At 43.5% G+C, this 14,584-nt stretch overlaps 1 protein-coding gene across 2 annotated transcripts in view; it reads left to right on the top strand.

The window, feature by feature from the left end:
- mxi1 (max interactor 1, dimerization protein) overlaps positions 1-14,584 on the top strand; it is a 31,187-nt gene that overhangs the window by 5,233 nt on the left and 11,370 nt on the right. For both annotated transcript variants that reach the window (XM_044189745.1, XM_044189746.1), the window contains exon 3: positions 2,346-2,375. In XM_044189745.1, the coding sequence (XP_044045680.1) occupies positions 2,346-2,375 (30 nt within the window). The remainder of the gene's footprint in view (positions 1-2,345; positions 2,376-14,584) is intronic.

The following is a 14,584-nucleotide window of genomic DNA, read 5'->3' as shown; positions in this document are numbered from 1 at the left end:
AACACAGTTTGCTGTCTGGCACTAGCTTGCTCCAGCTATAGCTACCTTCTCTGTAGTGCGTTGAGGCTTAAAGTGATGGGCTTATCTGACTCTGTCCGCTCTTGCCTACCGTTTATAGCAGGGTTGCTTTATCTAATTGACCCACTCTGTGTATATACATGCACACACACATACACATACGCGTGCATGTCTACAGAAGGAGGTATGCTGCAGTTGTGTGTGGCCTTGAACCAGTTTATAATCTGTATTGCATTGTTGTTGAGCTTGAGACACGCAGACATCTGATTCAGGAGATGGGGAAAGGGGTTTGTGATGATAAAAGCCTAAAGCAAGCTGCCTTAGATTGATCTCTCTGAATGAGAGGCCATACTAAGATGTAGTGTGTGTGTGTGTGTGTGTGTGTGTGTGTGTTGTTTGATTGTGGGGGGCTTGGACCAGAGCTGATCTAAGGCCTGTCTCATTTTCAGAGTTACTGACGAAAAGTTATTTGTCTATGGGGAAAAATTCTTCCCCACTGTCTGTATTATCACCAGCTTTTCAAACTTGGATGTTTTTCCCTACCATCATTTGTATTTCTAATGACACTCTGTCTTTTGATTTCCTGCAGTCATTTTCATTTTGCAAAACACTTTGTACACTGCTTGACATGGCCACAATTGTAATAGCCCCCCCCCCCAAAATACATTTTCATCATTCTTGTGATAATCAGCCTGACATTATTACACACTACACCGATTCAAATTGTGGTGAAATGCTCAATTTGGAAAAGATTACAGATCGAGATTAGGGTTTCCAAGCAACACAGACACAGTGCGAGCACGGTGACAGCTGATGACGCAAATTATGCACTCCAAAGTATTCATCTTCTGTTAGCAAAACTATTGCTCTGACTCATAAACAGTTGCAGAAATCAGTGGACCCACTGCCATTAGAAAGTAATTATATATGTGCGTGAAAGCCTGCATTGAACAGAAGACTGTGACTATTCATTTTAGAAATCATAATTTTAGAACTGTGAGCCCATTTTTTGAGGTGACAATTATGAGCGTAATAGTAGCCAAACAGAAGAGATCAAGCTGGTTTAGATTCATCAGTTTTGTGATTTTTATGTGTGACTGGTTGGCTGATGTAGAGCACAGCCATGCATGACTACTACAGGGTTGTAGAATATGTAAGTTGAAACCTGTCAAGAGCAGGCGTGTGAACACTTAGGCTCTCACAGGTTTTCAGGAAACGGCCCAGACCAGCTTACACGTGAACCCCGTGTTTTGTGTGTGATAGCAGCCACTCAACCTTTCCATAGACCTTGTCATGTTAAATCAAATATACTGGCACAGTTGACTTAACATCCAGTCTTGCATACCCAACTACATGAACAGTATTGCATTCAAATAGAGACATATTATGTGGGTTTTTGTTGGGGTTTTTTTTTGGTGTAAATAATTCAACTTAAAAAATAATTTCCTCAAAGGCAGGGCCAATTTTTACAGACTGAACCGCAGCCTTGAACAGTCGGTAGTCTCTCTGTCTTATCCCTCTCTACCTCCTTCCTCCCCCATTCTTATCTCCTCTATTTCCTGCTTCTGTATTAACAAGATGGCAGTTTTGCCAGCTGAGCTGAGTATTAAAAGAAAAAAAATAGATGAGGAAAGCATATTGCAATATTGATAACCCACAATATCGAGAAGTGCCGTGTACATGACTCAGAAGAGTTTGAGTCCATCATCCCTCCCCTAAAACCTGGGCCCCTTGAGGCAAGGTGGAGTGCAGTTTGTGTGGACGAGAACATGGCCATTTAAGCACCAGGAGGAGGTCTTGTCTCCCTTCAGTATGTTGCCACACAAAGAGACTCTTAGGAACCAGCTGATTCACTTTACATTATTAACAGAGCACTGAACCCTGACTGCTGCATGCACAGGGTGAGTGTATGTATGTGTGTGTGTGTGCATGCTCAGACTTGCCCAGCAGCACATGCACACACACACATACACACATCCTCCCAGAGTTGTGCTGTGCATTATTGAGGAAGAGGCCACAGGGAATGCCTGGCTGTCACGATGACGTTTGTTGATGTAAGAGCTCCAGTGCACTGGGCTCTAGAGTTGGGACTTGTTTAGGATTAATTAACAAATTCATAAATCAAATTTGACAAGGTAATTCACCGTGCCTCTCTCTGCCCCTGTTTGTGTAGCTCATATGGTTATTATCTTACACATTATTTCCCCGAACAGAGTGCATTGCCTTTTCAGGATGAACAGATACTGTAGGTCTGTACTTTGCTTGTTAAGCATGCAAAAGCCCAAATTTGTTCTTTATTTGACAACTTTTGTTTTCTGTCTTTGCAGGTCCACACATAATGAGCTGGAGAAGAATAGGTGAGTTGGCATTACATTTTCAACATTTCCTCTTTAAATCATAGAACACAGCCTGCAGGCACATGCACACCCTGTTACAACATGTGAACAAGTCCATCGTGTCCTACTTTCATTTTGCCCCACAGTGTTTTTGCCCTTCTTCAAGTAAGTGCTTTCTCTTCAACAGTCCCTTAAAACCAAAACTAAGGGGTGACCCAGTTGTGTTCAGTTAAGGACATTCCCTCCTCTCTTCACCTCCCTGTTTCCCCCTCTTGTGCACACACTATTTGCACCTTTTTAGAGTTATGCAACAGTTTGGTTGCTGGGCTAAGGGCTTTCAATTACACGGGCAGGCAAGGGCACATGCATGCATGCATGCAGGCTGAGCTGGAGCTAAAGTCAAAAGTTCAGTGCTTGTTTTGATGCAAAGATGTTTTTTGATTGGTATGTAGTAAGGGCAACAAAGTCAGCCCTATGTCTGAACAAAACGTCCTTTCAGTAGCTTTCTAGCCTGAACATAGTTCTATACTGAGTTATATCATTGCATATAAGATAGTATCTACAGTGGAAGAAATGTGGGGTATTCAGGGAGACCTTGGCTTGTGATGGCTTACCACACCGTCTTGTGAAGAGACCAAACACTGGTTTCTTAGAAGCCCTTATCAGATTGAGTTCACCACCCACATAGGGTGCTTGCTGGTGTTTATGCTCTGTGACATTGCAGGCTTCAAGAGTGAAGCTGTAAAGGGTTTTCTTTAACACCATAAATAAGAGCGGCTAGACTTGCAGGATTTATGGTAAATGGGGAAAAAAAAGCTTGCCTTCCATTTCATTATCTCTGAGGGTGTGGGTACAATGAAAGGATGTGGGAGGCTGGATCCATTCAGTGTAATTACATATCACCTCTGCCTGTTTTTCTCACCATTCTCCCTGGCAGCCTCTTCTAAAAGGATGGGAACATTGGAAGGAGAGGCGTCCAGTGAGTTAAATATAGACAAGAGTTGATGTGTCATCTTGGTGCTCATATGCGATGCCACACAAGGCCAGCCGGTCGGCTGACTGGCCTCGGCAGATTGTGACACCCATGCGGGGTTGCATTTTTCCAGTGTTCCACCCACATAAAACATTTCAAAAAAAGGTGCCAGCTCAGATGTTTGTACCTGCAACACAGTGTGAAGGCTGTTTCCGTCACTCCTTCCACATTCTTGCAGCCAGTCACTTTGTAGTATGGCCTGTTCCTATGGCCATTTATGGCCTATAGTCACCTCTGCCAATCAGAGCAGACTAGTGTAAAGCCTGTAGATGGCAGAGCAGAAGGGATCAGTGCTGGCTTGGTTCTAGGTGGTGGCATAGGACTGAATTAAGGTTACTGCAGAGTTATGAACCATTACAGAGATAATTTGTGTGAAATTAAATGAAACTCCAGGCATAATAAAACAGATGTAGCCAAATGTAAAAAGAGACTACAAAGATGATTTACCCAGTTATTTGTGCATTTGACAGCATTAGCTTTGCATCAGTGTTTTTTTTATTCCCATCATGAGTACAACATCCATGGAAACTTGAATCCTCTGCCTCCTCCTTTTCCTGGCTCCACCTTGCTGGTCGTGCACTTAGAGAGACAGCTGCAGCAGAACAGATCGGGCTGGGAACAGGCCGTCCTGTACCACGCCACTGTACGAAATCCAGATACTGACACCCTGTTCTTCCCCCACTCTTGTCTTCGTTTTCAGCTCGACACAGTGAGTGTGGTGTTGTTGCTCAGTAGTTGACCAGTACAAGGCTAATTTGAATTTCCATTAGCAAAGAAAGAGGGTAAAAATATAAATGGTAATCCATCTTTTTAGAAGCACACTTACAAAGTCAGAATCGTTTATAATCCCCCCCTTTTTTGCCAGCAGTTAATCCAATTCCCTTTAAGCACATGCCTCACTGTAAGCTATATGTATCAGGCATAGTTGTTCACCCAAGTGTGTCAGGCTTATACCATGATTCTACAACAGCAGCAGCAGCAGCTTTCGTTCCATCTCAGCAGACTTGCAAGTCTTGTAAATTGGAGGCAGCTCCCTTATGGTCCAGCCTGACTGGGGCCTTTTTTCAACACTTATCAACCCTGTTTATCTGCCACCGGCGAGACGATTTGCCTTGCATGGCTACCACAGGTCTTGATAACCTCTGTGACTCGTCGTGACAGCAGAGACCACAGGACGCAGATAAAAGGGGCCGAAAGGGGGTGAACACATTCCAGATGCTCACACTGTGCGGCGGGACCAGACAACGTGGTGGCTCTGCCACTTTGATCATGTACCTCCTAACAGCCCTATTTCACTTCCACATGTCACTACTAAATTACACTGCCTTAGTAGGTTTTAACAGTAAAAGGCTGGTATACCCGCACGTTGCAGTTCCACCGCTTTGATCTCACAGCCTTCCACGTATTAGTCCTTTTTCTTTTAAAGATGTTGATAACACATTCCCCTGCTCAGGTTAGTTGTTGGATGATACTTGTTTATTATGGTGTTTTACAGTATTAATAGGTATTCCATTCCTCAGAGTATAATGTGTTCAACCAGTTGTTTTTTCTTCCCTTTTTGTATGATGACTCTGTTCATGGATAATCAATACAACAGGCTTTTACCTGCTACAATAAATCCACAAGAACTGTTGTTTATCATTTACCCTCCTCCGCTGCGACCTATTCATTTTAATATTGTTTATCAAGGCCAGGCTTATAATACACACAGCAAATAATTTTTCCCGCAGTGCTCAGGCAGTGAAGGCAATATTAGCTTTTCTGCTTGATTCTTTATGAGGGGAGTTGGGCAAACAGTGTGAGTTAAACACCTTTCTGTGTGTGTGTGTGTGTGTGTGTGTGTGTGTGTGTGTGTGTGTGTGTGTGTGTGTGTGTGTGTGGAATATTAAAAAGGCTCAGTTTTGCCCATTAGAGTCAGGAGCCTGTTGTCCTTGGGTGGCATGTAAGGAGCATCCGTGAGGTCTGCCCTCTCTGTATTTGTTTTGCTTTAGTGGTATCTGAAATGGTAAATGATGATAGTCACGTCTCATTTGTGATCAACTTTGGATTGGTGTGGGTGTTCTTGACTGTCAGTGTTTTTATTTTTTGTATGCGTGTGTGTGTGTCTATATGTGTGTGTGTGTGTGTGAGAGAAGGTTTCTTTCTCTTGCTGCAAAGTAAATGAGCTTGTCAGGATATATGGTCAGATTTTAGAGCTCTCTCCTCTTACTTAACTTAAAAATATCTTATTGAATGTAACTGCTACAACTACAGGCCTTGTGATAGACAGTAGTTATAATAACATGTACTTCAGGCAAGACAGGAAAACTCACTACTGAATAGCGCTAGAATAGGTGTCACATTTTTCAAATGGTACATACTCTATCTCTGTTGGGATTGAAACCCTTCATGTATTTCCATTATTTCTAACCAGTGGGCTATAAACTCAGTACTGTTGTTGCAGCCTTGGGGTTGGATGAGCAATCAAACATGAATAAGCCTGGGCCACATTTTCTCTGGCTGTGCTAATGCTCCATGAAGAAAGCCAAAGTGCTTCACCAGTCTTTCTGTTGTCTTCCCAGTGAGTGCAACCTATTCTCAGGCTTTGCTGCAGGGCCTAAAACTGGGACCATTTGTCCTGACCAACGTGACGACTTGTAAGCTTTTCTTGGCTCAGAAAAGCAGCTTAAGGGACTTGATCTTTGGTCTGGTGAGCCCAGCTAGAGCACACACACATGCTATGGCATGCCCCACCCAACTCTTGCTGGCCACCCGGTGCTAGTCCTCAATAGCCTAGCTTGACTTTGGCTTAGCTAACAACGGTGTCAGAGGATGAGGAAGTAATTGACAGGCTGATGGGATGAGCAGAGGGATAGGTCAAACACACCTGACTAAGGGAAGCCTTGAGCAGCACGCAAGCCTGATCCACACTCCCACTGTGTCAATGTGTGCACAGTGAGCATTTCTGCCCTGTAATTAACACAGTGAGACACGAGCCAGTATCGGGGTGGATCCAGCCACCACAGTGAGATGGTGACAAATTATGGCTGTGGCTAGAAGTCTGCCCCGTCTACCAACCAGTGTGGCAGGTGCCCAGCTGTAATGAGGAGGCCATAGTTAGTTTTTTACGTTAAACTGGCTCATAGGATGGTGAAAGTACCTTGTTTAAGCTGTGAACTTTGCACAACAGGAAAGCACTTACTCCCTTCAGCCAAAACAATGTTTACATTTTCACTTGTGCCATGAGGTTAAGGAGTGAATTATCCTTCATTGATTTACCTTTCAATCGCAAATGTCTGCCTGGGTTGGCAGGTTTCTGACAGTAGAAAGTTTTGTGGATTGGCACTCTCAGGGGCAGATAAAATAGACCAGGTTTTCTAACTTCCTTATAAGCCAAATTGGGGGAGGGAAACAGTGACGAGGGGGACAAAGCACCGCTAAAGGATGAGAGAAAGAATGAGCAGACCTTTTGCAATGTTAACATCCTGTAAGCTCAGCATTTCCTGTAGCTGCTCCCACGGTGAAAACTTCCCAGTAATGAGAACTGAGCAGTTTTTTTTTAATTAGCATATTCAACAGAGTAGCATCATTGCATCTCTCATTTATAGTTATCAACAATCCACTAATCTGTTTTTATTTCCTGTAATTTCAGTATCAAATGTTATAATTTGGGATTGATATCAGCTACTTGAGAAGTGCCTAGTGGGACTTGATGCAAGGACTGCAGACCTGTACACTTCTGTGGACATATTGGCTTGCTGTCAGATGGTAGAAGACAGTGTAAAATCAGAGGCCACCATTGTTTTGCCTCACATCCTCAGAAACCATCCCGACACAGACGTTCCTTAGACAGGTGTATAGAAGGCCCCACACAGGGGATTGGATGTCAGCACTTGAAAGCTCACCCATCACTCCAATCTCGTCTCGCTCTTCTCACCTTTGACTCATGTTATCTTGGCGCCTTCTTGTTGTGCCCTTATCCTGCAGAAGTGCGTCTGCACAGCATTCTGTGGAAAGGACAGTGTAACTAAACGGAACAACTGTGCGGGCTTGTTTTAAGTTTGAATGACTGAAATGGGAACATTTTTAGTGAAATCAGTTTGTTCGTAGGTGTTCAAATTAATTAACTTGAAATCTGGGCTGTATGTTTAGGTTGTTCTGCAGTATTCTGCAAAGTGTTCAGTACTTCTCACATAGTGTATTGTTCAACCTGTGCCATAAACAGCATTGTGTCGGGCTTGGTGATAAGCCCACTTTGGGCCAAATGGATGAGGCTGCGGTTACATACTGTTCCAGGAAGAAATGCTCCTGTTTTCCTTCCTCCTTCCTGGAGCAGCTTGTCACGTTAGCAGCCGAGCTAACTTAATCTGTACCTTAAGGAGGGGGGGGGTATAGGATGCTTGTTGAAGACACAAGACAGACTCAATTAGGCTAAATCTGACTATGGCTTCTATTTTTAGCCATACAGCTGGGTAAAAGCGGGGAAACTGCCTTCTGACCAATCATAGAGGTTAGCTTTTCACCAATGAGAGCAGTGAGATGAAGAAGCAACCTCACATCCTTTCTCATCATCAGTGCGTACGCTGAATGTCATTATGTGCCACTTCTGTGTTTGGAAGTAAAGTCTAACCCCATTGGAATGACCTATGTGCCAACTGGGTTAAGTGACTTAGCAAGTTAGTGAGTTTAACTTGAGTGAGTGAGAAAGTGAGTGCGGGCCTCTGTGTATTTGGACACATGAATGTGTGTTTGCGCAGGTTGATGTAGAATATTAGGATTACACTCCCACCCCCACCCTCCTATTGGATGTATTAAAACACATCCACAGCTGTAAAGAGGATGTGGTCTGCCAGGGCAACCCTTTCCCGCACACACCAACTCCCCACCCCCCTCCCTGCCCCCAGAACCAACATCTGGCTGGATCTCCCTGGCTTTACACCAGGCCTGTTTTAAGAGCCAGGCCATATTGGAGTTTTTATCCAAAGCGTCTTCTCTTATTCCCTTACCTCTCGAGTCACATAGTGCTAGAGGGTTGTGGGTGGATCAGGGAAGTTGGGTGGCATTGTGTGGAGTGGAATTCAGGAAGAGTAGGACGAATGGAAGGAGAGCTGGACAGATGGGGCGTCCTGGTGACATAGGGGTTTAAGACAGTGACCAAGTAGTCACTGTGTCCCCATTTGTGGTCAGTTGTTGCATGTCATCCCTCCACTAATGAAAATAAAGGCAAAATGCCCCCCAAAATGGGTTGGACCGATGGATTAGGATGTGTGTACTTTTTGTAGTCCAGTCACATGATCTGTATGTGTGTGTTTTTAAAGGGATCTGAGGCATTTGCTAAAGAGAAGATATTGATTACATTGCTTGTTTCACCTTTAGGTGGTGTGATTTTTGTACAGTGCACCTAAAGGCCTGCCCCCTCCTCCATCTCTTTTCCCCTCTGTGCCACTAACTCCATCCCCCTCTCTCCCTCCCTCCGACCTCTCTGGCTCTGTTTCTGTGGCCTTCTCTTTCATCAACTCCATCTCTTAGTCTCTCGCCTTCCAACCTTTGTCAGTGGAGCAGATTAAAAGGCAGTGTGCACGTGTGAACTAATCCGTGTGTTAGTGACGGGCTTCAGCCCCAGAGTCTCTTGGCCCTGCCTCACAGCCCCCCCTCCAATGAACTCTGCGTGTGTGTGTACGTGTGTGTGAACACGTGTTATGTCTGTGGCTGCTGCTTGAAGAGGGCAAATTGCTGCACTATTCTTTCATCCCTTTCCTTTCAAACTCACTCGTCTTTTGCTTCATCTCTGTCTCCTCCATTTCCACTTTTCCCAATTTGTCCTGCATCCCTCCTCTGCACTGTTGCTATGCGTCATGGCGAATGCCGTTTGTGGCTTGGAGTGGCTTCAGCGGATTTAGCGTGACAACAACATCAGCCTGCCTAGTAATCAACTGCGTTTCACTTTATTTACCACTTGTGGCCTTGGGATTGGTTGAGCAGGGCTGGGGTGGGCTGTGAGTCCAAATTGATTTTTGAACTCCCATTTGCATTTTATTGCCCCCAGTCTCCAGTGTGGTTTCAGCCCTGAATCCATATGCGTTTTTACAGTGAGCTTTACTGCCAATTGGAAAGATACACTCTCTCCTCCACACACACACACACACACACTGAATCTCTTTTTCGGGATTGAGGTCACAACTGCATGAACGCTCAGAAATATCAAAGTCCCTTTCCTACCCACCCACATGCAGCCATGCATTTTCACCCCTTCTGCATTTCTTTTTTCCCACTGCCATCTAACCAGAATATGGGTCATCATCTACATCCAGAATACTTCCCATGGAATCCCAAGACTTGTTAATAATTGTTTAATTCTTTAGATGGGAAAGCGGTTGCTGTGTGTGGGAGAGAGATGAGCATTCCTCTCATTCCTCAGCCCTGTTTGTCAAACATAACAATTGGCTGTCGGTTTAGGCAGTGTAGTAAAACCCCTCAGTGGATGATTGAACTGTTAGGACGTGGGCCACAGGCTATCATACCTCGCAAAGAAGGTGACGCCCGAATAAGAGCATTTTCTTTTCCCGAAGAGTCGAGCTGCCAGTGTTAAAGAATGTTTCTATCAAAAGTTGTGTCCTTGTTTCTTGCTCATTTCATGTTCACTGTCACTGGTGAAAGATAAAGATGTGGAGATTAACAGAACTTTTCTAACACTTACAGGTGAAGTACTTACCTGTTGTCACTGTCAAAACAATGAATGTACTATTACTGGCTTAGTTCACTTAGTCCTGTGTCCTTTGTAGCTCCATGAGTGAAGCATAGCTCTTAATATTTCAGGGTTAGGGGTTAGATTTCCATTAGCGTCACCCATGCATAAAATATACACACTCGTGGTACTTTGAATGAATGTGCTCAACACAAAGCTCACATGTCTTTAATGTGTTTTCTAGTAGTTCATAGTATTAGTCTAAATATGTTGCATTGATTTAAAAATTTGAGTGCGAACTTGAAACGAGCGAGTAGATTTTAGCCGTTTGCCATTGCTAAACCCAGTGGAGCTCCTGACAGACTGGCTCACGTTTGTGCCCATGGCCAGTTTCTGGGCAGATTACACAGACAGAGCACTCCCCTTCCTCCCCCACTCTCTATATCTCTCACCCTCTCTATTTCGCTCTGACTCTCTGCATCTATCCCATCTGTCCGTGTTTCATAAAGGAGATGAGGAAAGCATCAGTCTGTCAGAAAAAGAGAGCCTACAGTTGCTGTAGGGCAAAGGCTGCTTTAATCTTGTGTGTGCATGTAGAAACGTGGCGGAATAACTGACGCACCAGCAGTGGACGAAGTATAACTTTCAGCACACTGGCTTAAATGTACAGCTCTCATGTTTGCATGTGTTCGTCTCAGTAACAAGGATGTCATTTCAAGTCTCAAAGTCCCATAGGTTTCAGCAGTTAGTGGCGCGTTCCAATGCATTGTCCAGTGGGTATTAATGACACTATAACACTAGTTACACGTCACGTGCCATCCATGGGCTAATGCTAGAACCATCTCTCAAATCGTAAATCATCAATACAAACCTAGAATAATGATTTCACCATCCTAACCCAGACAAATTCAACATATAAGCTTGTCTCCGTCTGCATTTGTCATTTCCTGAACCTGCCATTTATAGCAGAGATAATAAAGCTGTAGTTGGCTAAAGCACATTTGGCGGGCGCCAGTTTTGCAGCCAGGCTGTTGGCTCTTTGATGACTGTTCCAGCAGTCAACCTAGTGAGTGGTAGTTTCCCCTATTAAAAAATCCTATTCAGTCAGGTGCCACTGTCTGTATGGGTAAACATGTGACCTTGGCTGCAACCCTGACAGCAGTCATGTGAGAGAGGGAGGGAGAGAATGACCCCCACCCCCATAAAAGCGAGAATGAGAGAAAGACATAGGGGGCATAAAAAAATAGAGAATCCTAGAGGAGGCATCTTCAGCAGAAAAAACAACCCTGCTCTTTGTGTTAACTCAGCGAGCCAGTAAACAAAAGTGAACAAACACAGAGAACCGTTGTGTTTCCTGTAGTTTGGTGTGTGTTTGTGTTACATTATAAAGACTCATGTGTGGGCTACAGTGCGTAGGGCACAGTTGTTAAGTACTTCATTCTTCATTTCATCATTCATTTCATTGTATTTCACTGCCAGTTTAACAAAGTTGGCTGGAAATGGCCCAGGTGTTGATGAAAGATGCCAAATGTGCAATAAAAGAAATTTGTTCCATTGATCATCTGTCCTGAACAGTTTGAATGTGTTCTAGGTTCAACAGCAATTCCTACTGTCACAGCAAAGCATCATGGGGAACAAATGTATGGGAAAGAAAAACATCTGTGCCCACATTTTCTGTGTTTGATTTAATTGCCCTCCTCCACATAGTGAGATAATTTGCCGTTGATTTGATGTAGTGCTCAATGGACATGGTTTGGTCTACTTTAAATGAGGCTTTGCATTACAAAATTCTCTAATCACTCCAATAATCTTTGACATCACTGTGAACCACGATTTGCTGCTGCTCTAAATGAGCCTCGACACTAGAGAAGGAGTAATGCCAAAGAGGAACAATAGAACTCAAGTCAAGTTCTTATTTTTTTTCTCCCTAAGAGGGCCTTTGTAATGATGTCTTAATTTCTTTTTGCATGTCAATTTAGGAGATTTACCACTGAGACGGTCATTGGTGATGTGTAATTAGTGTAATAACTGGGTGAAGGGTCAGATTTCCCCCCCCTCTGCATGTATTAGAAGTAGGTCAAATGTGTGTGTGTGTGTGTGTGTGTGTGTGTGAAATGGGTTTGAGAGAGTGTGGGATTTGCCAAAGTGAAGTGTATTGACTGGTATCTGGGCTGGAAATCTGACCCTCCCCTTTAAGAGCACGTCCAGTAATTATGTCAGACATCTTGTATGGCCTGAGAAGTTATCCATTATTTACATGCTCACAAGTTTGGAATCTAGGGCAGCCATATTTTCTCTCTCCTTCTTTCGCGCTTCGACTGACGGTGTTGGTTCCAGAGGACTTTGAATGAAAAATAAGCAGAAAGTCAGGTTGCTTTGTCAGTGCTGTTTTTTTTTTTCCTGAAAAGAAGAAAAAAATCCTATTCTGTCCGTGGCACTCTTCAGGCCCAGGTGTTCTTTTATTGCCATTTATTTTATTCACACATAAAGAACACTTACATGAATATGCATTTTCCTTTTTTCTGATCACCCCCTTCCCTTCTCAATAGTCTCAGCCCTCAGGAAAACGTCAGGCATCAGAGTTGCACATATTTATGTCTGATAATCAAGCAAGGCTTTGAGTTTGTGTAAATTACAGAAAAAAAGACAGAGCAATTGTCTGGATGGCTCCCTAATTATAAGTAGAAGTAAAATGATGTCTCATGTAATTTAGTCAAAAGAATTACCTTCAAAATAACATCACTGCACAAAATGAAACTGTAGGTGATGTGTGCCCTAGTTAAAATAAATAACAGAGGAAAAAGGAAAATACTGGAAGATTAGATGTTGTTAGCGTCAGATAATGTAGGTCTTCAAAACCCAAATTGTCTCATTAACTAACTCAGGGACTAAAAGGTCCTTATGTGCATTTATGTGCCAATAAATATATTTGGCAAATTGCTGGAGGCAAAGCATACAGCTTCAGTTTTTTTACTCTCACATTTTTTACGTCAGGAAGTCGGCTACATTTAGTGTCAAAACAACTAAAAACAATTCCCACCCCAAGTCCTAATATTGATATCACAGACTACTAGCGCCTGCTTACAGACTGAATGCATTCTGTTCACTAGTTGTTGCAGTCTAGAGGCTTGTGTTTGACCAGTCAGCAATGATCAGTACAGCAGAGTTACCCTGAAACATCCCTTACATTATCACTCCAGTCATTGGAATATTTTCATGACACTACTGCGCTGATTTCTCTTGTCATCTTGATGATGTTGGAATTACAGCTTGTTGCTTCCATTACACTTGTTTCACGTCACACTGACATCTAAAGAGATATTTGCCTGTCAGTTTTTGTTGGACACTAGTTTTTGCATACAGAGATATCAGATAGCAGAATGTGTGTTTATGCACGAACACTGAGATGTGTTTGCCCTCCAGTGCCCATCCAAAGGCGTGTGTGTCTGTGTGTGTGTGTGTGTGTGTGTGTGCATGGACGATACAAGGACGAGAGAGGTTGAGTGCAGAGCTGTTCGCTGCTCTGACGAGAGATGTATATATGATGTGCGTAGGTTCTGTAAGAGCTGTGGTGGGCAGCTCTCCCATACCAACAGGGAGAGCTTCAAAGTGCTTCTTTAAAAAGGACTCTGCTTCAATCACATTGGAAGCAGTTTGACACATTTCAAGAACAAGTGAAACAGCTATGGTGGGAGGAAGAGCAGTACAGAAATGACAACAGATTTGTTTTAATATAAACAATCATCTATTACCAGTGATTTAACCTCATAAATGAGGCAGAGCTTTGCATTTGAATTGAACTGAATTGAAGAAAGGAAAAAAAGACTGAAAGTTGTCGGATTTGGGAGAAAAAGGCAGGTTCCTGCACGTGATTCATGGGGAGTCGGGATGAGAGTGGAGGGTGGATGAGGAGGAAAGGTGTGGTGCAGTGACCCGTGGGCCGGCTGGCTGCTCACTCACATGTCAAAGCCAAAAGGCAGAGCTGCCTGCCTGCATACCCATCTGGGGCCCATCAGGCACACACACACACACACACAAGCTTGAAAGAGACACACATGCATACACACACGCTGGTAGAGTGGAAGTGCCCCATTGTCTCAGGTGGAAAGGGAAGGCCGGCTATGTCTGTGGTGAGCCTGCAAGTCGTGCCTTTAGGATTGTGCACACCTGAATTATCCCATTTTCGATAGGTGTGTAGCAGGGTGATAAATCAATAAAGAGAGTAACACAGAACCACCTATTTGTTTAAATGGACAATCTGTCGATCCCAGTCGGATCCTCATCAGGTCAAGATTTGGATTGAAATTTTGAAGATTCGACTGGGATTGAAACGCCATGTACAAAATTAAATGATGATTAGCCGGCATGTTCTGATAGACAGATGCTTTAAAAGGGACAGTAAAGAATTGTCTATAGTGTCTATGCTTCCATGAATCACCTACAGAGGTAGATATGACATGCAATATACTCTACAAACAAATGAAGATTTCTGAACTAAGCCACTATTAATTGAGTCTTCACTTCATTAACAGG

Source organism: Siniperca chuatsi, linkage group LG3 (assembly GCF_020085105.1).
Source record: "Siniperca chuatsi isolate FFG_IHB_CAS linkage group LG3, ASM2008510v1, whole genome shotgun sequence".
NCBI classification, from domain to species: Eukaryota; Metazoa; Chordata; class Actinopteri; order Centrarchiformes; family Sinipercidae; genus Siniperca; species Siniperca chuatsi.
Note: the sequence above shows the minus strand (reverse complement) of the source record. Positions and strands in the feature narration are given on the sequence as shown.